Source organism: Neolamprologus brichardi, chromosome 4 (assembly GCF_056152115.1).
Source record: "Neolamprologus brichardi isolate AB-2024 chromosome 4, ASM5615211v1, whole genome shotgun sequence".
Taxonomy (NCBI): domain Eukaryota; kingdom Metazoa; phylum Chordata; class Actinopteri; order Cichliformes; family Cichlidae; genus Neolamprologus; species Neolamprologus brichardi.
The window spans coordinates 1,945,377-1,966,511 of record NC_142107.1 but is presented as its reverse complement, the minus strand read 5'-3'; the positions used below and the strand labels follow the sequence as shown (position 1 = coordinate 1,966,511).

The following is a 21,135-nucleotide window of genomic DNA, read 5'->3' as shown; positions in this document are numbered from 1 at the left end:
TAGAGTCATATTCTTTTATTGTCATGACTGTATTTGAAGCTATTTTTATTTTTGTATGATACCTGATTTATATGGAATATGGCTGAAGTAAACTAAAGCCTTAAATACTTAGTCAGTCATTTGTTTAATAGTAATTTAACATTATATAATTCACATATAAAACTATGAATTGTAATTTTAAATGGTTTAAAGCATGCAGAATAGCATATGTACGCAAGCATATTTCTCCTTTTTTTTATTATCAAGAAGCAAAGACAAAAAGGACAAAAATAAGAAACAGGGCAGGGTTCAGTCCCCACCAATGCCAAAACCAAATCTACGCCCTTGGCCCTACTAATTAAAGACTTGTTACTTATAGAGGTACTTCATAAATAAGAGTAAAAAAAATATAAACTGTTGAGCTTTGAATTATATATTTTGAATGCATATTTGCTGATTATATTGTTTTAATGTAAGAAAGGCCTAACTCTGAGTACACTCTGTGCCAAAAAGTGCAGAAAGGAAACTGCATGCTTTTGCAGAAGCACTTTTGCAGCTAGAATGAAGTAAAAGTAAAAAGTAAAGATGGTATGAAGTAAAAAACCATAGTGAGATGGTCCAGTCGTCTGATAGGTGAGCCACAGTCTTGTTTAGCCTCCCTGTACTCCAAGCAGGTACAGAGGATGGCTTTATCAATCCTTAAAAATGGTTCCCATCCGCTAAGGGGTGAATTTCAGCTTCTTTCCTCAGGACGGAGGTTTCTATTTCCGAGATCCAGGACAAAGCCCTATAAAAATAGCTTTGTCCCCGTTGCCGTCACTGAATTAAATAAGAACTGTTTTTGATTCGAAATATTAAATTACTATATATGTGCTACAGGGAGGTTTATATCTTTATTAGGTATGTGTGTTTTTGAAGGGCTGCCAAATGCTATCATTTTTTCTGTAAAGCAAATTTACCTTGCCTATGGGTATAAATAAAGTTACCTTGACCTTGACCTTAAGCATCACAGCAGATGCCTCTGTGTCAAAGTAGCTGAAGATAAAACATAGAAAAACATGAAGGTGATTTTCCTGGCCTGGGATTTTATAAAAATATTCTGAAGTACATCAAAAACGAAAGAAAACCATTAATCAACATATGAACATTACCTCTGAAGTTACAGCAGTTTTATTAGAGACACGGCTAAGCATTTTGCATTTTGCATAATTTTAAAAAGTTTACATTTGTTCAGAAGCCTATTGAACAGCAGAAATGAGGCTTTCTTTTTGGAAGTAAGTAAAAGGAAAAAAACGGCGGCCGACAGCGCTGTAAACAACGGTAGACTTGTGCGTAACAAGCAAGCGAATAATGCAAAAAACAGATTTTTAGACGGGAAACTGTTCTTGAAGTACACTGAGAGAGAGAGAGAGAGCTGTGCATGAAGTGTGGTGGAAGCAAAACAGCAAAAGTCAGAGGGAATTCATGACGATGTTTTTGTGAGGCGTAGTTGGGATCTTCTTTTGCTGCTGGTTCGGTCAGTATTGTTTGGAGAGAGATAAAACTAACAGCTTTAGAATCAGCACAAAAGGGGCGCAAACACAAAGCACAAAGCAGCCCCAATCGTGTCCGTGCCGTCGGGTGAGAAAGGTGACATCTCACTGATTCTGATCTGTCGGCGGGTCCGCGCTTTGTTTACGTCTTTGTGCAGAATCCGTGTACCTGCTCTCATTTACTCTTTTAGCTGTTTGGTGGTTGTTGACATTTTGTGAGGTTTAACCTGAGATTCTGGTGTTTTGTGCAAAATCGATTCAGGATGGGCAGCTCTCTGGGTCCTCAGCAGCCCCAAAGTTCAGATCCTAGAATTGCCCCTGTTCGGAGGAACAGGGTTCATCGCTCCAGTAGACATCCACAGACCCTTGAATCTAGACTCAAGTCTATTTAAGGTGCTTTACAAAGAATGTGGTGGATCAACCCCGTAAGAGGCTTTGTCTTAGTTTTTCCTTTTTTCATCCCTGTGTTTAAGCTTCATGTGCATACCAATCAAGCCGATCAATACTCTTCCTTTCAAGTAAGAGACATATTGTGTAAATTTGAAATGACAAAGAGTTGCATATTTAAAAGTGGATTTCGCAAAGAATGACAAAGTATTCAGAGGTGTTACTATTCCCTCAGCATAAACACATGCCTCTTTTCAATCTGTCTGCAGACCGTCTGCTTCCTTCTTTGTTGCTCTCTCTCCCCACGCTTCCCTCTACCCTCCTCCGCTGTCTTTTTCGCGCCATCAGTGCTGACAAGCTCCACCTTTACTCTGACGACCCACCTCCGAGGAGCCACGCCGACCAATAGCAATGCACGGCCTTTCCTATCAGCCAATCAGAGGGCCGGAGATGACGCCACGCAGAGGCGGCTCGCGGGAAAGTGAAGGGAAGGAGTTCAGTTTTTCCCGCGAAAGAGACGCCGCGAGGAAGCTTTGTGTGCGGCACTTTACATCCTGCTTAGTTCTTACTAAGAAGAAAAAGTCGTTTTTGTCTGGGTTTGCTTCCTTACACTCAGCTTTCTACGTGTCTTTTGCGACCTGGTTCATTCAGCATGTCTGGCTTTGACGACCCAGGAGTGTACTACAGTGACAGCTTCGGAGGTGGAGAGGGCACTGGCGGGGACGAAGGTGGACAGAAGCGGATCCAGATCAAGAAGCGGTTCCGTGAGTTCTTGCGACAATTCAGAGTGGGGACCGACCGCACCGGCTTCACCTATAAATACAGGTACGGTAACAGCGATCGCACCGTGCTGTTGTTTGTTATACAGCCGCACTCTGAGTGTTCAGGATCTGATCCCAATATGGGTAATATAGCTAATAAGAACTGAAAGTCTTTGTTACAAAGTTACTGTTGAGATTTTTTTTAAAAGTGCTCATTAGTCTGACAGGAGGCCTAAACTCAGGGGCTGCTGAATTTGTGGAAAATGTAGACTCTAGCACAGAGGTGTCAAACATAAGGCCCGAGGGCCAAAATCGGCCCGACGAAGACTCCAGTGTAGCCCAATGAAATGCTTTGAAAAATGTGAAGGAGTGTGTAAATGTTGGACTTTTAACTATATATTTTTTACAGTTTTACAGCTTTTCTTGTGAATAAAGGCCTCCCCCATGGTCATTCATTCTATACCAAAGTAAAGTAATAGCTAAACAGTTAAATGACTAAATTGAACTTTTCTGTCTACTATCTGGTTTTGTTTTACAGTGGATCAATGATATAAAAAAAAAAAGGGGGGGGGAAAGGAAACTTGTCTGGCCCACTTAAGATTAAAGTAGGCTGTATGTGGCTGATGAGTTTGACATCCCTGCTCTAGCATGTCTTGAGTTTCATAACATGTAGAGACCAACAGTGTTTTTATCTGTTGTACAGTGTCCTTGGGTGGTTTGAAAGGCGCTATTTTTAAATAAAATGTATTATTATTATTAGTAGTAGTTATATGTGTGATCCTTTTGTGAAGCATCTGAATCATTTGTCATTAAAGGGTGCCATTTTCGGGCTCATCCAGACTATGAATTTGCATTATTTTCACTTGTACCTAAATCCTTTGCTTAAAAATTCAACTAGAGATGAGCTGAAGCGACACTACACCTTGGGGGAGTACTGGCTGGAGGTGGAGATGGAGGACCTCGCCAGCTTCGATGAGGATCTGTCAGACTGTCTTTACAAGCTGCCGACTGAGAACCTGCCTCTGGTGAGCATGTCACACCGCACAAACTCCGTCCCGGCGGGCGATCCATCTGTCCGACGCCTTTGTCTGAAGGTCTGCTTTTAATTTACAGCTGGAGGAAGCCGCGAAGGAGGTGGCCGATGAGGTGACCCGTCCTCGGCCTGTCGGGGAAGAGGCTGTGCAGGACATCCAGGTCACGTTGAAGAGCGACGCTCATCACGCCTCCATCCGCAGCCTCAAGGTACTCTCAGGCCTCTTCATGTGTCATACTGTAGGAGTTACTGACAGGTTGATCACACTTTTTCTTGGTTTTTTTCCTGTCCACTGCAGTCTGAGCAGGTGTCTCGTCTGGTGAAGGTGCACGGCATCATCATCTCTGCCACGGCGGTCAAAGCCAAGGCTACCAAGGTGTGCCTGCAGTGTCGCGGCTGCCGCGCCGTCATCCCCAACATCCCCCTGCCTCCGGGCCTGCAGGGTTATGCCCTGCCGCGCAAGTGCAACTCGTGAGTATGATGGTGTAACGTCCCTCCACTCGAGTTCCTCACCCAGAATCATCTTTAACGAGGCTCCCTCTTTTCTCAGTGAGAGTGCTGGCAGGGTAAAGTGCCCCGTGGACCCTTACTTCATCATCCCAGACCGCTGCATTTGCGTCGACTTCCAGACGCTTCGCCTGCAGGAGTCCCCGGATGCTGTACCGCACGGAGAGATGCCCCGTCACCTGCAGCTCTACTGCGACAGGTAAGCACGTGTGTGACTGACACTGAGCTTTTTCTGCTGCTGTGCTGCTTTTACACTCATGCTTTTTCCCACTTCTCTCTCAGGTATCTGTGTGACCGCGTGGTCCCAGGAAACAGGGTGACCATCATGGGTATTTACTCCATCAAAAAGATGGCTGCACCAAAAGCCAAAGGCAAAGAGAGAGGGGTTGGCGTGGGTATTCGTGCGTCCTATCTGCGAGTGGTCGGTATCCAGATGGACACAGAAGGCGCAGGTGAAGAGGTTTTGCATTAAGACGCGGGTGTGATGCGCTTCAGGCGAGCAGAGCTGGCTTTAAGTGTGGATATTTTTTCCTCTTTTAGGCCGTGGTGCCACTGGATCCGTCTCCCCACAGGAAGAGGAGGAACTGAGGGCACTGGCTGCTTCTCCTAACGTCTACAACTCTCTGTCACAATCTATAGCGCCATCCATCTATGGCAGCGATGATGTGAAAAAGGCCATTACCTGTCTGCTGTTTGGAGGTTCAAGAAAGAGGTGAGCTTTAAGCGCAATACATAGACACCCATCTTTATTGTAAAAGTCCCCGACTTACCCAGCAGTGCTTTCGTTTCCTGTCCTCTGCAGGCTGCCTGATGGTCTCACTCGTAGAGGTGACATCAACCTACTGATGCTGGGCGATCCCGGCACAGCCAAGTCTCAGCTGCTGAAGTTTGTTGAGAGATGCTCGCCCATCGGGGTAAGTAATCCTGAATGGATTGTCGTCACTACGACAAATCCGGTGTAAACCCCTCACACTGATCCTGAACCTCGACTCTGTCCCCTGCAGGTCTACACCTCCGGTAAGGGCAGCAGCGCGGCCGGTCTGACTGCCTCCGTGCTCAGGGACCCCAGCACCCGAGGATTCATCATGGAGGGGGGAGCCATGGTGCTGGCCGACGGCGGGGTCGTGTGCATCGACGAGTTTGACAAGGTAAAAACGAAGCAGCACAAGTTGCTAAGTTGCAAACAAGAATTCAAACTTGGCACAAAATAAACCATCAGTTGATCTCCGGCCTCATTATTAAAGATAAAACTGTGTTTGTTGTCCAGATGAGAGAGGATGACAGAGTGGCGATCCACGAGGCCATGGAGCAGCAGACCATCTCCATCGCTAAGGTATCGCCTCTTTGTGCATTTAAGGAAAGTAAAATGCGGTCGCTGTGTTGAAGGCAAGCTAACACGTGGACTCTCCTCCCAGGCTGGCATCACCACCACCCTGAACTCTCGCTGCTCTGTGCTGGCGGCGGCCAACTCTGTCTACGGCCGCTGGGACGACACAAAGGGCGAAGACAACATCGACTTCATGCCCACCATCCTGTCCCGCTTCGATATGATCTTCATCATCAAGGACCAGCACGACCAGCAGAGAGACATGGTAAGGCAGCTGAAGGCCTGCGGCGTTAAACCCTCGTGTGGTTGGAGCTGTTACAGAGTGTAACTGTTCGAACGCGTCTGTTTACAGACGCTGGCTCGCCATGTGATGAACGTCCACCTCAGCGCGCAGACGCAGACCGAGGGTGTCGAGGGCGAGATCCCGCTGGCCACATTTAAGAAATACATCGCTTATGCAAGAACGTAAGAGTCCTGGAGTTCATATATTAGTTTGATCAAGCACACAGTCATGTACTTAGTTTAAAAAAATAAATAATAATAATAATTTGCCCATTTACAGTAAGTGTGGTCCTCGGCTGTCTGCTGCAGCTGCTGAGAAGCTCAAAAACAGATACGTGGTGATGAGGAGCGGAGCACGAGAGCATGAGAGGGAGAGCGACAAAAGAGCCTCCATCCCCATCACAGTCAGGTAGATTTTTATTTATTTTAATAAATGGTCGTTTAAATGCGTCTTTTTACCCCAGCTTTAGTACTTTTATCTTCTCGCGTCATCGTCTGTCTGATGTTTCGGGTTTTCAGGCAGCTGGAGGCCGTCGTGCGCATCGCAGAGTCGCTGGCTAAGATGAAGCTGCAGGCGGTGGCTGGAGAAGAGGAGGTGGATGAGGCCCTGAGGCTCTTCCAGGTTTCCACGCTGGACGCTGCACTGTCTGGTAGCCTTTCAGGTGGGCGTTGGTCATGTTTTTGAGTCTAGCGGATGGATCTACCTCATTAAACTGAACCATATTAGCTGTTCCATTAAGGAATGTTTTGTTTTTAATTTGCTGGAAGCCAAGTGTTAAGCCTCAGCTAAGCATAAAAACCACATTTTGTGTCCAGGAGCGGAAGGCTTCACTTCTCAGGAGGACCAGGAAATGATCTCTCGCATCGAGAAGCAGCTGAAGAGACGCTTCGCCATCGGCTCGCAAGTGTCAGAGCACAGCATCATACAGGACTTCACCAAACAGGTGAGAATATCAACCTGGGGACACAACATTTGAACAGTGTTTTGACTCTGTGCCCAGCTTGTGTTTTGTGTTCCATTGGGATGATTACAGGAATAGTGTTCAGTTCTCTTTTGTCAGTCATGTAAAAACAGACCTGAGAAGCATTTTTACATGCCTGACAAAAGAATCAGTTTTGGTCTGGGTCCTGTGAGTGACCTCTTTCTGTCATTCCTGCAGAAATATCCAGAGCACGCCATCTACAAAGTCCTCCACCTGATGTTAAGGAGGGGGGAGCTTCAGCACCGCATGCAGAGAAAAGTGCTCTACAGAGTCAAGTAGAGAAAAATGCTCTATGAGATAACCATATTGTTGTTGATGTAAATAGTTTTGATTCATTTGTGGTGTTATGTTTGCCAGAATAGTGTCTCATCTCAGCTGTAGCTCTGTACAGCAGGATGCATGCCAACAGGGTGGATGAAGAGTCACTGCTAAGATGGTCCTAGTGCTTTGTATCAAGCTAAAGATGTTACTTAATGTCTGCATACCGTGTTTAAAAAATAAATAACAATAAAATATTGAAATTCACATTAAAATGTTGAGAGCATTTCTTTTTTGTGTTTGTTTTTTTTATTAAACAGATCATAAACAGAGACACGATTTGATGAATATACACAAATGACAAGTAAAATCACTGCTTTGGCTTGGAGTTGACAGATTGTCCAAATTTCAGTCACGATTTCTCTTTCAGAGCCAAACTGAGTAAAGTGCAAAATGTGCATGTCACACACTGTATATAAAAGATGGATGGAGCCTTTGTAATCCCACTCACTGGTTAATGACGCCTCAAGTCTTGGAACATCACAAAATGTAATTTATATTCTGCAAGAACCTTCGACGGTGAAAAATATTGTTGTAACTTCTGGGTTTGGAATGTGAAGCCAAGGTGGAAGCACCTTTTAAAACTGCAATCTCTTCAGTCACCACCAGGGGGCGACACACAACATTTCATGACTTCGCTAAACACTTTCCGGACTTTCTGTGGTCCTGATCACTGGTTTGAGGTCATATTCAGAAGAAAATTGAGTCATTTTTCTAAATTAAGAGAATTCCAATGTAACAATAGCTCTTTTCATCTTTATCTGTATGCCTTAAACTGGTGATTGAGACCATGAACCTTCAAGACTTCCTTTTAAAATCATTCATACATCTTCTCCTGTTTGCCTTCATTTTTCAAACCCAGAAGCTAAAGCCATGTCTTATGTACAATCTATGATTCACAACCAGTATAAGTGCAGGTAGAGCCTACAAAGCATACATTCCCACTCCAATAGTGGCCAGCGCAACACACAGTCCCACGGTGAACTGTACGATGGGTGACGACGGGAGGACGGCCGCTGGGGATCTGTCTTTGTGCTGGTCCGCAGTTTCTGTTGCAACACTCAGCATTTTCTGCAAGTCATCAAAAACCTACGAGGAAACAAGGGGTTAAAAAAAAGGGATTAGCGCGTTGGCAGCATTTTGGCTCTACATGCATTAGCTTCAGTTCCTCTTTCAGCTGAGTTCACTGAGAACTGTGGAGCAATTCTTGGTGTCATTTTTGGTCAGGGCTTGCACAGAAAAATTCATCCTGAGGTCTCTCACCTGTATGTTCAGCTCAAAGGCCTGCACGGCCTCCTCCAGCACCGCGGCCTTCTCCTTCTCCGTCAGCTCGATGCTGTTCATCCGGCTCCTGTACAGCTGCTTGAAACGGTTGGGGCTGCTCACGCTGGGGAAGTAGAAGAAGGAAAGCCCCTCTTTGCTGCTCAGACCGAGAGATTTCTGGGTAATCTTTCCCAGTACTTGTCCCCCTGAGAGATCACCGAGGTAGCGAGTGTAGGCGTGGGCCACTAGAAGCTCTGGGTTCTCTCTGCCGATCTGAGAATGTAAGAAGGGGGAAGTGTTGCGCTGGTTCTTGTGCGCTCTGAGTTATGAATCATGAATCACGTCAGAACGCGGTGCTCACCTGTCGCAGTCGCTGGCCGTATCTCTGTGTGGCTGCAGGGACGATCACTCTCTTCCTCCACTCTGAGCCAAAAAAATGCTCCAGGTCGCTTTCCAGTGATTCCACACGGGAAAGCTCCTGAGGGAAGTAAATTGGTGCAACGGCTGGATGGGAAGCATTCCTGTCCATCTCATCTTCTAGAGCCCTGTAGATCTCGTAGAGGGAGCACAGCAGGACCTAAAAGACACATAAAGATAGACATCCACTTATAAGAAAAAAAAGAAAAGGAACAGAAAGTGGTTTGTGTATCCAGCCACTGTGCACACTTCACCTTATACTGAACCAGAGTGATCTCTCCCTTCTGGTAACTCAGCATCAGCTGTGTGTTTTCAGCCCTCACGTGGTTGTCCTTGGTGGCTGCTTTAATCTGCTCTGATAAATCGCTGAGGCCAGAAGGGAAACACAGAAAGCAATCATTCAACATGTCCTAAAATGTCTTTAAGTGCAAAAGCTGCGAATTTCCAGTGATTCCAGTAAAGTGAACTCCCATACCTGCCGACTTCTCCTGTCTCATTCTTTCTCGCACTCTTCATCGTGTCCATCTGTTCAAATGGTTTTATTGGTTTAGTATAGGTACATAAAATGTAAGAGTATACATATATAATGCATTTCACTCACATTCAGTTAAGTGGAGTTGAGTCTTTGATCCTTAGAGCTGGCGGCCGTCAGCGTGTCCGGTCAGTTCCTCTGAACGGTTGCTCCTCAGTGCATGGCCTCTCAGCTCCCTCCCTCCTCTTTTATACAGCTGCGAAGCTCCAGCTGCTGAGTCAAATGAGAAGTGTGATTGCTGAGTCATGCTTCACATGACAAGGGAGATGTGGACACAGCAGCAATATCAGAAAACATGACGAGGCATTAAAGCTTATTTTCTTGAATCATGTTTGAGCTGGCTTTGGCTACATGTGGCTACAGAGTTCTTATGGAGAAACACAGTAGCATGTAATGTATTCTCAAAACCCGTAGCTATTATCTGTCAATTGTTAGCGTTTTTTGTTGTTGGTTTTTTTTTTTTTTTCATTAAAAAAAAACAACACATCTATTAACAGGGGACAGAACAAGAGGTCTTGAACTTAATGTCACAAGAAGCTGGGCGACACCAAGAAGCCCCAAAAAGACGAGGAGCTTATTGGCTCCAAGTTTGCCTCGCAATATAAGGCCCCCCCGAAAAGATCTGCTGGCTGTATAACTTCTAATAGTTTAGAAGTGCATTTTTGTAATTTGTTCAGGTAAAAAGTGTGTAGTAACTCTTGTATAGCTACAACACTGTAAAGCACAATCAAGCTTTATACACTACTGTGCAAAACCACTTTACTTCCAAGGAGACAGACTTTCTTAGTATTATTTCAGTAGTTCTCCAGGCTTTCTGCAGGTCTTTAAAAGTTGTTCTTCTTTACACATTGTCTGCTTTTTCACTTATTTTCAGTCCAGTCCTGTTACTGGACTATATTCAGAGGATTTTCTTTTTTTTAAAGTAAGCAACTTAACACTGATACCTTAAAGATTTGAGCATCTAACTCAAACTGTGAACCATTTTTGCATCTACATAACACAGACAGCTTTGAAATTGAATCTTTAGACACTTTGTTACTATGGAACGCCAGGGCTACCATAATGAATTAATTAAATACACCATTAAATAATTAATTAAATGTGGCAATAATTAATTAAAATCGGAATTAATTAATTACATAAATATTTGCGACATATGTAATTAATTAATTATTGACACATTTAATTAATTATTGACATATTGAATTAATTAATGACACATTTAATTAATTATTTAATGGTGTATTTAATTAATTCACTATGGCAGTCCATATGTTACAAGCATAAAATGAGTGGCAATATATCTTCTGACGGGAGAAATATAAATTTTAAATCTTTGCTTCGATTTTTCATCAATATGAGGTTGAGGTTGTATTTAAACAGGAAACTAAGCTCTGTGGATATTTGGTAGCTCTAAAACATTAAAATTAAAGGCTGAAACCAAAGACAGCGGCAACAACAAGCAAACTTTCGCACATATGAGTATCTTCTTATCCATGACGTCCGCTCAGTGATAATGAACAAAATTTGGCAAAACGTTGCCTAGAAATAATTAAAAATACATTTTTAAAGTAAATTAAGTTATTTCAGAAAGATAAATTAGTTTTAATAATTTAAGGAAAGAACTTTCCATTTGGAGGTATTACACACAGATATGTAAAGTAGTGAACTGCTGACTAAAAGCTGTTTTAGCCGAGAACAAAACAGCTGTACCATTTTTTAGGGAACTTTACCGGAAGTGATGTCAGAACAAAGCAGTCCCTGCAGATTGAAAATTTACCGCCAATAACTGCGCAGAAGAAAAAAAGAGAGAAAAAACGAAGAGGAAACAAAACTACTTCACTTTCGTGACGACAAAGACTCTCTTCACGCGAGGAGTTGTGTCTTTTAAAAAACAATCCTGGATGGCTGCGATGGCTTCCGACGACGAAGCTGCTTCTGAACTGCTTGAAAGCGAGGACGAAGGAGAGTCTGGCGCAGAAAGTTTCCTCATGGAGGACGAACTAGCTTACGATGAGGGGCTCGATCCAGCGGAAGAGTAAGTATACTGTATTTACAAACTAATGCAGCTTTAGTACGGGCAGAGTTTGATGGTGTTTAGAGCAAGACTGCATGTGTCATAGTAGTCAGGTATAAAAACCTGCAGACCGTAAGCCAGCCATATAAAATATTTAAAAATATATTTTTTTAAAGTACGTTAATGTATTCAGAGAGAGCTGTGATTGCATGATAATGCACAGGACAGATTTTTGCACTTGGAGAAAACTCATGAATACATAAATAAGGAGTAGAAATGGCATAATATATAAGTATGGTATGACACGTGACGTGTGGCAGGAATAAATAATAAAATGACGTTTTTAAGTGGTTATAACACAGTTGATGGCAGTAGATCAACATGTGTTTAATTGTGTAGGTGTATTTTAGGGGTTTGGGTCAGTGAAATGAACTGATGAAATGAGTGCTATGTTCTTTACTTGCACCTTTGGACTTTATCTGGTCACACTGTGTTTGTGTGTCTGTGGGTGGGTGGGACGGTGGGGGTTAGGGTTTTAGCCATAGTCTTCATCCCCCACAATAACACATTCTTGTGGGGGATGGGGCCTTCCAGGCACAGGATATAAGCAAACCTACACTACAGGTTTAGGTCTGGGTGGGTTGGAGGAACAGCATCAGGCAATTTCAACCATTCTTTGCAGTTTATACTGCGAAAGATTTGAACCACAAAAACACTGGCCTGAGATAAATGACCATAATACTTATTCTGTTTCTTTCAGTTATGATGATCAACAGGATGGGCACACAGAGCCTTGCACCTCTCGTGAGGAAGATGCCAACCACTCTGCTTATTGTGAAGAAGACGGTTCTTCACTCACTGTAACGAGAGGCCATAAAAGAAAAAGATCTCCACATTCAACAGCCAAATCCTGGAAAACAGAGAACGATCCAGACATTTGTCCGCCGCCTAACAGGTTCGTCCCAGCCCGACCACCCGGACATCAATTGAATTCAAACAACAAACACATGCCGCTGGACCTCTTCAAGCTGTTTCTCAGCAATGAAGCCATTTCAACTCTTTGTGAGAACACAAACAAACAAGCAGCCAAAAACATTGAAAAAGGCAAAAAATATTCATGGACTGACCTCGACGTCCCAGAGTTCCTAAATTATGTCGGACTCACTTTCTTCTTTTCACTGGTGAAACTGGATAACATCTGTGACTACTGGAAAAAGAACACGATATTCAGTGTGCCGTTTCCGGCTGACGTCATGTCACAGGACAGGTATCGGGTGATATCTTGGAACATCCACATGAGTGATCCCGAGGAAGATGTTGAAAATGACAGGCAGAAGGGAACGCCGCAATACGACCATCTGTTTCGATTGAACCCCCTAATGGACACCATCAAACACGCCTGCAATACGTTTTACCACCCCAGGCAGAAGCTTCTGATTGATGAGCGGACAATAGTGAGGAAGAACCACGCTGGAATGATTCAGAAAGGGGCAGCAAAACCAAACAAGTTGGGTTTCAAACTCTTTGTTCTGTCTGACAGCAGCAACGGTTACATCTTGGACTTTGCTGTGTACACTGGAAAGTCACGGTTTGAGTCAGGCACTGGGCTTGCGTATGACTCTGTTATGACCCTGATAAAGTCTGCACACCTGGGCAGTGGTTATAACCTGTTTCTGGACAGTTTCTACACCAGTCCAAAACTCTTTAAAGACCTGCTGAGCCTCAATGTTGGAGCGTGTGGAACATACAGAGACAACAGGAGAGGCTGCCCAACCACACATTCAAATGCTCTGACAAAAAAGGATCCCAAAGGCACCCTGAGGTGGATCCGCGAACCTCCTGTGGTTTATGTGAAGTGGAAGGACTTCTGTGAGGTCAGCATCTGCTCTACAGTCCACCAGGCGTTCTCTGGACACACCGTGGAGAGGAGAGTGAAAAGTGAGGACGGCAAGTCGACCGTCGGATCCATTCCATGCCCGACACCTGTCATGGAATATAACAAGTACATGGGAGGTGCTGATATGTTAGAACAGTTGACACAATCCTACTCTGTACACCACAAAACATCACGCTGGTACCGTGTACTGTTCTTACACTTCCTGGAGATTGCAGCCACCAACAGCTTCCTGCTTCACAAGGAGCTCTGCAGAGAGAAACATGAGGAACCCATGACTCACAGGGCCTTCCTGGAGGAGCTGACTGCCCAGCTGTGTGGCGTAACAGTCGCCGTCCCCCCTACCAAGGGCCCGAGTGGCCACCTCCCCGTGCCGATCTCCAACCAACCCGATGCAAGTAAGAGGGCCTCGTATGGACGAAGGACCTGCGTGCAGTGCAGGCTGATAAAGAAGGAATATCAGTCTACCCCCTGGAAGTGTAGGGAGTGCGATGTGGCCCTGTGTCTTATTGCAGACAGGAACTGCTTCGAGGCGTGGCACGAATAATGTCGAGATAAAAAAAAAAGCAGGAAGGAAGGACTTATGTGAAATCAGTGTAAAAGGTTATTTCTCTGTTTCTTTTATTGCTTTTTTACCCTTAAAAAAACTCACGTTCTTTAATTTTGTGTTCTGAAATAAAGTTTTCTCACTTTCAGTACATGCTTGTTTGTTGGTCTTTATGCACAGCAGCACACATAGTTTGTTTCCCAAAATGTTTATATACAGTAATATTGATTAAACCAGCCACAGAGGTAATATTGATTACACATAACTGAAATTTTTAAGTATTTCTATAATAACTTGTTTTTAAATATACAATCATATCAATTATCTAAAAACTATACATGTTATTTTGAAAGTTTAAAATATATAAATCAACAGATTTAGTGCTTAAATTTATAAGACCACCCAATGTAAGGCTTATGCCACAGCTGCCCTAAATTACCAGTTTTTAAACCGATTTCTGAAACATTTGAAACACACAATAAATGTGTTAACCCTTTAAAGCCAGAACCATAAAATTATTGCCAGAAAATTTGAAAATGGAGTGTTTATTAAACTGTTGGAATTTTTTTTTAAAAATAATTCACGTCAAGTCCAAAGCCCTTAAAATATATGTATATAAAAATGTAACTGTACATACTTGTTAGCGTTTTCAAACTGAATTTGTCATCACTTAAGCCTGCAGTACGTTCGCTGTCCACCAGGGGACCCTGGCCCACACTGCTGGAAAAGCAGTTACAGATAAAGCTACCCAGCAGTGTGTAGCTGTATAATTAAAGCGCTTTAGTCATTAAAGAATAATAATGATGCAATAATATAGCGTATATTATTCCAAATACGGGGCACACTGCATCATGAGTACTTTTACTGTATGGAAGTGTATTATGATGCTAAAATGTTTGTACTTTTACTTACTCCAGATTATGACTTATATGTAATTGTCTAAGCACGTTTTATTTATTTATTTTTTTAGATAAAATTATATCAGACACATTTTGTTATTCCAAACTGTATTTATGTAACTGTTGAGTAATTCCCCATTATAGGAGCGCGTCTTTCCTTCCTTTCTTGCCTGCTCCGGTCGTAAACACGCCCCCTGATGCACGCTCCCCTCCATTGGTGTTTGTCATCCGGGGGCGAACTGGGCTGTGCCAGTGGATTTGTGGAGGACTGCTGCTCTCTCTCGCACAGAGAAATCTGTGTAAGATGCAGGACAGTAAACATGTAGCAGCCGTGACCGGATCGACACGCGGTGAACTCCAGATGCAGATGAAGGATCGAGCCATTTGAAAGGTGAGGTCTCCGTGTTTGACGACGTTAGCTGTTCTCACATCTGGTTGAGCGGGCGAAGGCAGTGGCTGCATCCTCGACGGAGTGATATAACATCGGCTGGAGAGTTCACGGAGAGCCCGGGATCCCCTGCGGACCCTACACCTGTGTCTCTTAGCGCGGTTCTACTCGCTTCAGCCCTACTAATTATCGCCTTGGGTTCCCTTTAGGTTTTATACCGAATACGTTTCTGTGGCTTCATGTGGAGCTCCTGCATGGAGCCCGTTCTCCCAAATACCTACGCAGGCTGGGCTCGGACACAGTTAACTTGACCAAACTTGTTCGATATTTTTACATAACAAATACGTTTTATCATAAAATCCAGACTTGTTCTGTATATAAAACAATCCAGGTACTATTGAAAATTGTTCATTTATTGAAATAGATTGGTTTTGTGTGGGGAGGTTGCACATAGAGAGGACGCAAGAGGAAGATGATAAATCAAAATGTTCGATGATAAAAAATACAGTGTAGAAAACTGGTTTGGATAAAATTGGGTACGATCTTTAGGTTCAGATGTAGTGCCGTGCCCTTATACACATGGATTACATCAAGTGGGACTGCACTGCACAAGAACCTGTAAACAGCTTTGTATTGAAACTGATGATACACCACAGTTGGCTAAAGAAAACTGGAAAAGTGTTGCCTGCACTGATGGGTCTCAGTTTATGCTTCAACATTCAGGAGGCGCGGTGAGAATTGGACATAAACAACATGATCCCTCCTGCCTAGTGCTAACAGTTTTGTGGTGTGATGGATATTGTCTTTGGGCCCCTTAGTAGCTGCTGAGCATTACTTAAATGTCATACCCTACCTGACTGATGTTGCTGTCCGTGTCCATTCCTTTATGACCCATCTTCTGACGGCTGCTTCCAGCAGAATAACACAGGATAACAAATCATGTCGCAAATAATCTCAAAAGGGTTTATAAAAGTCGAATGTTTCATTGTTATTACCTATATATTCATCGTGTTAACATATATATATATATATCTTTTAATTCCATCATTGCCTCATATTCATCAGGTTATGGATCCGAGCCTTCCTTCTGTCATCCTTTTCATCCTGATTGGCTATGTTTTAAGCTCCTTTGATAATCGCCACCACAATGTCACCCGCCGGTACGACTACTGCGTGCTTGGAGCCGGCCCCGCAGGACTGCAGATGGGATATTTCCTCTCCAAGGCCAGGAGAAACTATGTCATCTTGGAGAGGAACTCAGGACCCGGCAGCTTCTTCAACAAGTAAGGAACTTTGGGCGAGCTTTCAACATAACACACGCGTTATCCTCCCGTATAAACTCTGAGGGACGTCTTCTCTGCTTTGTTTTGTGCATGGCAAGGTATCCCAGGCACAGGAAGCTCATCAGCATCAATAAGATCTACACGGGAAGGGGGAACCGAGAGTTTAACCTGCGCCACGACTGGAACTCGCTGCTGAGCGATAAACCTGACCTCCTCTTCAAGAGGGTCAGCGATGAGTTTTACCCGCCTGCTGACGCCTTCCCTCAGTACCTGTCCTTGTTTGTGGGGGAGCTAGGGTTGAGGGTACAGTATGGTGTTGATGTCGGGAGGATCAGGGCAGTGCAGTCTGCAACGGGAAGACACTACATCCTGACTGACCAACATGCGTCAGACTACACGTGCAGGTATTTTGTCTCTTGCTGATCCTCGGAGGAGAAATTTGCATTGGTTTGGATTGCTCTGTTGCACTCTTGTCCTCTCTCCGTCAGCGTCCTCCTGGTAGCCACGGGCCTGTGGGTTCCTCACACGGTGGACTTTGTCGGTGCAGACCTGGTTGAGGGCTATGAGTCCATCTCCACTAACCCCGAGGACTACAAGGACCAGGCCGTGCTCATTCTGGGAAAGGGAAACTCTGCTTTTGAAACAGCCCAGAGCATCTTAGGAAGAGCGAGTCGGGTGCACATGCTCAGTTCCAGCCCCGTTCGCCTTGCGTGGCAAACGCATTACGTGGGAGATCTCAGGTAAAATAAAGGATGGTTTCAAAACCATCATTACTTATTATGTCCCATTTTATTTCTTAAACCTGCTCCCCTGCTTATCCAGAGCTGTGAATAATGAGCTGATAGATACGTATCAGCTGAAGTCCCTCGATGGGCTGGCGGAGGCACGTCTGGAGAAGATCGTTATCGCTCAACAAAAGGAGGAAGGCGAGAGGAGACTGGGTGGAAAGAAGAAAGAGAAAAGGAAACGGCTGTATCTCACGTTAAATAAGTACATGCACAGTAGGAACAGTTTTGATGCGACACAGGAAGAACTGCCGGGGCATCACATCGACAACTTCCCCATGCGAAAACCCTATGATCGAGTCATCCGATGCCTCGGATTCCGGTTCAACTTCAGCATATTTGACAGGTGAAGGCTGATGTTACGTGCTCTTCTTATGCTATCTAAGCACAATATGTAAGATAAGCTTGTTCATATTAAAAAATTCTCCTCAGCTCCGCCTGCCCACCGAACAGTGAAAATGCCAAAGGGAGGTTGCCTGAGTTGACGCCCTGGTACGAAGGGAAGAACACCCCGGGTTTGTTCGTGCTGGGAACAGCATCTCACTCCAGAGACTATCGCTCATCTGCTGGCGGCTTTGTGCATGGATTCCGTTACACAGGTGACAGACTGCTGTTGTTTTGTGACATTTTGAAAATCCCATCACCGTTTGTTAAAGGCATCGTAGCATCAGATGATCTATTGCAAATGTAGTTGGTACAACAGAAAAGTGAATTTTGTGCCAGTTCGACCTGTGATGAGGATGATTTTAACATAAACTGTGTTTTGTCTAACACAGCACGAGCTATACATCGTTTACTTGAACACCGTTACCACAGGAACCCGTGGCCATCAACACAACTGTTGACAACACATTTGCAGTCGTGGATTCTGAAGCGGGTCGACGAGGCCTCGGGGACATACCAGATGTTTGAGGTGCTTGGAGATGTAATACTTCTTCGAGGGTAAGTATTTATTGCATGCTTGCTTGTTCCAGCTGTTCTCCTTTTTTCCACTCTTGCTCATTCATGCTTATTAGGTTACATGTCCTGACAGTCTCAGAGCTCATACTGACTTTTGGGAGGGAACAGCTAACTTTTTGGGGCTTCCCGTGTAGTTAAAGGGCACTTTTACAAGTAATAAGTCCACAGTCTAAAACATGGGTATCCATGATCTGATTCTACCTTCCAAAAATTGCAGCACTGTTCCAGTTTTCTGTTGGCAAATTCTGGTAAGCTTGTGTAATCTTTTCCTCAGTTTCCTGTTCAGGAGTGGTAACGTTTTTCTTCTGCTGCTGTAGCCCATTTGCTTCAAGGTTTTACATGCTGTGCATTAAGACAGCGGTCTCCAACCTTTTTTGCGCCACGGACCGGTTTATGCCCGACAATATTTTCATGGACCGGCCTTTAAGGTGTCGCGGATAAATACAACAAAATAAAACTAGTACCGGTATTGAAAAAAAGAAAATTTATTCATAACACACGTGAAAAGACCCAGGAAAACCGAGGAAACGATAAAAACGATAACAAAATAACACTGAAAACCGATAAAAACCCTGAAAACTATACATTTCACACCTGAGCCTCAACTCTCGCGGCCCGGTACCAAACGACTCACGGACCGGTACCGGTCCGAGGCCCGGTGGTTGGGGACCGCTGCATTAAGAGATGCTCATCTACATATCTTGGTTGTTACAAGTGGTTATTTGAGTTACTGTTGCCATCCCATCGGCTTAAAGCAGTATAATTCTCCTCTGACTTCTGGCATCAACAAGGCATTTTTAGCCAGAGAACAGCTGCTCACTGGACATTTTCTTTAAACCCTAGAGATGGTAATGTGGGGAAAATCCTAGTAGATCAATACTTTCTCAAACACTCAGTCTTAAACACTCTGACACCAGCAACAATGCGATGTTCAAAGTCACTTAAATCACATTTCTTCCACATTCTGTTGCTCAGTTTGAATTGTGGGAGCTCAAAGTGATCATGTCTACATGCCTAAGTTGCATTGTCAAAGAAATGTGCTTGTATTGTTGAGAAAATGCTTTTATCCTTGATTCTAATCTGCTGCTTAGCCTGTTTTACACTGCTGGAGCTGCAGCTACTAGAACACAGAACATCTGCCAAGAATACCTGTTTAATCAATTACATTAATTTTACTCTGATCTTCAAACAAACTAAATTGATGTCCAGTTCCTTCAATATTAGGCAGTTATTGTCCTTCTTTGCCAGAAGAGTAAAGTCTCCAAACTATGACATCATCACAAGAAACACAGCTGCAGATGTTGATATTCATTATATATTTTATTCTCCTTTCTTCTTGACTCTAAGGTCTCGCTGTGAATACTTGGAAGAGTTTCCACTCCAGGCCCTGCCTCAGCTCTCCTCTCTTTCTGGCCACGATGTCTCCATGCATGGACTAATAGTTGTAGTCATGCAATATGGGAAGAAGAAAATAGACTATCTGGGGCGCAGCAGGGCAGAAACAGAGTGGACTAATGCTTGGAAATCCAACTTTCTTCACCCTGTTTTATACTACTATAAAACACTACCTTCTGGTGAGTAGGAATGGTGCCACCATCAAAAAAAAGATTCGCTGTATACTTGACAGGGAAAAAATAAAATGTGATCTTTTTTTCCCCCCAGTCGAAGAAATGAAGCTACGTCCCAACGGCTGGCCTTTACCGCGCCCCCAAGCCATTCATCACATAGTGGAGGACTTCCTCACAGAATGGGATGCTCCAATATCTCACATCCAGCCACTGCGACGCTTCCTGGAGCACTGTCTCCAGACTGACCTCAGGGCCTTCTATGCAGGTAATGCACATATTAACAGCTTATCTGGCAATAAAAGAATGGTATGTTCCTACTTTTTCAGTTTTTAAATTTTCCAGAGAAACACGTCTAAGAAAAGAAGTATACCTGTGAATAAAGCATGCTTTCAGTTTAGGTTTAGGTAGCTGCTCTGCACTGTGTTGGCAATGTTATTGAAGAAGATAATAGTGAAGGTAATAATAGTAAAAATCACTTTCAGAAAGACGTCTACTGTAATTTAATGTATTCCCTGTAGCTGTGTGATCCATTGTTCTAAATTTAAATGGAATTAAGAAATGATCAGACAAATAACATGACTTCTTCCAGCAGCTGGCGGATTGACTCATTCCCTTCTGTCCTCCGGTTTTTCAGAATCCTGCTTCCACTTATCCCTCACCCACCGCACGCCACCACTGTTTTGCCAGCAGGGATACCTGAAGCAGCAGGGGATCCCTCGCAACAGCCAGCTGCGACAGCGCGTTCATGACGCAGGACTGACGCACACCGAGCGAGACGTAGGCACATCCGATGCTGACTCGACATTTCCAAATTACCTGGCACCAGCTAGAGCATCCGTATCTTCAGGACTGAAACTTGACTTATGATTGTTTTACCTAAGCGTGCGGCATGCACCTGTAAGATTATTCAGAATTGCTACCTCCAGCACCTGCAGTCATTACCTCCACGAGGCCAAATCTTTTTTGGACAGAATGCCATCCTACAGATCTGTGTTACCTAACCTGTTTACCGGCTTGAAACAAAGCAGTTTTTCTTAGAGAGTTCTGCTGCTTGATTGTTTCAACCAAAGACTAATTCTCCCTTCTTTATGTTATTAGTATTCAAAGTATTAAATAAAACAAAGAACAACAATTATCCTTTATTATATCACGTTGATATATTTCCTATTCTGTAAGCTGACTGCTGATGCTTTAGATATATCATGTGACAAGTCAAGACCTGCAGATTGGAAACCACTGCTCATCACTTTAGGGAGAGGTACGCTGTCCCATAAAAGCTCCCAAGTAATTATTCCTCACAAGTGTTTGTATACAGGATGTTGCGTGTTATTTTCATATCATGCAGATATATATATCATGTAAAGCTCTACAGGTGGAGGGTGGGTATCACAAATATTTATGCATAAAAATTCTGGTAAATGATTAAACAAACATCAAAAAGGAAACTCTAGTTATTTTGTTTGTTTTTTTATT

General features: G+C 43.7%; 4 protein-coding genes across 4 annotated transcripts; 3 read left to right on the top strand and 1 right to left on the bottom strand.

Moving 5' to 3' along the window:
• The first annotated feature begins 2,379 nt into the window (after positions 1 to 2,379).
• On the top strand, positions 2,380 to 7,327 carry mcm5 (minichromosome maintenance complex component 5). Its single transcript, XM_006805099.3, has 16 exons — positions 2,380 to 2,723; positions 3,558 to 3,684; positions 3,773 to 3,901; positions 3,991 to 4,163; positions 4,243 to 4,398; positions 4,482 to 4,651; positions 4,740 to 4,911; positions 5,002 to 5,113; positions 5,204 to 5,347; positions 5,467 to 5,532; positions 5,615 to 5,791; positions 5,879 to 5,991; positions 6,089 to 6,217; positions 6,328 to 6,470; positions 6,625 to 6,752; positions 6,969 to 7,327. Exons 1-16 carry the CDS (start codon positions 2,551 to 2,553, stop codon positions 7,068 to 7,070), a joined length of 2,214 nt encoding a protein of 737 aa, XP_006805162.2. The 5' UTR covers positions 2,380 to 2,550; the 3' UTR covers positions 7,071 to 7,327.
• Positions 7,328 to 7,348: 21 nt separating this feature from the next.
• hmox1a (heme oxygenase 1a) lies at positions 7,349 to 9,491 on the bottom strand. The gene is made up of 6 exons (XM_006805098.3): positions 9,391 to 9,491; positions 9,265 to 9,314; positions 9,044 to 9,155; positions 8,734 to 8,949; positions 8,373 to 8,645; positions 7,349 to 8,198 (listed from the first exon to the last, which is right to left on the bottom strand). The coding sequence occupies exons 2-6, from the start codon at positions 9,312 to 9,314 to the stop codon at positions 8,034 to 8,036; spliced, it is 816 nt and encodes a 271-aa protein (XP_006805161.1). The 5' UTR covers positions 9,391 to 9,491; the 3' UTR covers positions 7,349 to 8,033.
• Positions 9,492 to 11,060: 1,569 nt separating this feature from the next.
• On the top strand, positions 11,061 to 13,877 carry LOC102783171 (piggyBac transposable element-derived protein 4). Its single transcript, XM_006805097.3, has 2 exons — positions 11,061 to 11,359; positions 12,099 to 13,877. The coding sequence occupies exons 1-2, from the start codon at positions 11,226 to 11,228 to the stop codon at positions 13,777 to 13,779; spliced, it is 1,815 nt and encodes a 604-aa protein (XP_006805160.1). The 5' UTR covers positions 11,061 to 11,225; the 3' UTR covers positions 13,780 to 13,877.
• A 1,021-nt stretch (positions 13,878 to 14,898) lies between these two features.
• Positions 14,899 to 21,100, top strand: foxred2 (FAD-dependent oxidoreductase domain containing 2). The gene is made up of 10 exons (XM_006805096.2): positions 14,899 to 15,069; positions 16,132 to 16,349; positions 16,448 to 16,753; positions 16,838 to 17,089; positions 17,172 to 17,480; positions 17,567 to 17,733; positions 17,911 to 18,076; positions 19,442 to 19,668; positions 19,757 to 19,927; positions 20,297 to 21,100. The coding sequence occupies exons 2-10, from the start codon at positions 16,135 to 16,137 to the stop codon at positions 20,527 to 20,529; spliced, it is 2,046 nt and encodes a 681-aa protein (XP_006805159.2). The 5' UTR covers positions 14,899 to 15,069; positions 16,132 to 16,134; the 3' UTR covers positions 20,530 to 21,100.
• Positions 21,101 to 21,135: the final 35 nt, after the last annotated feature.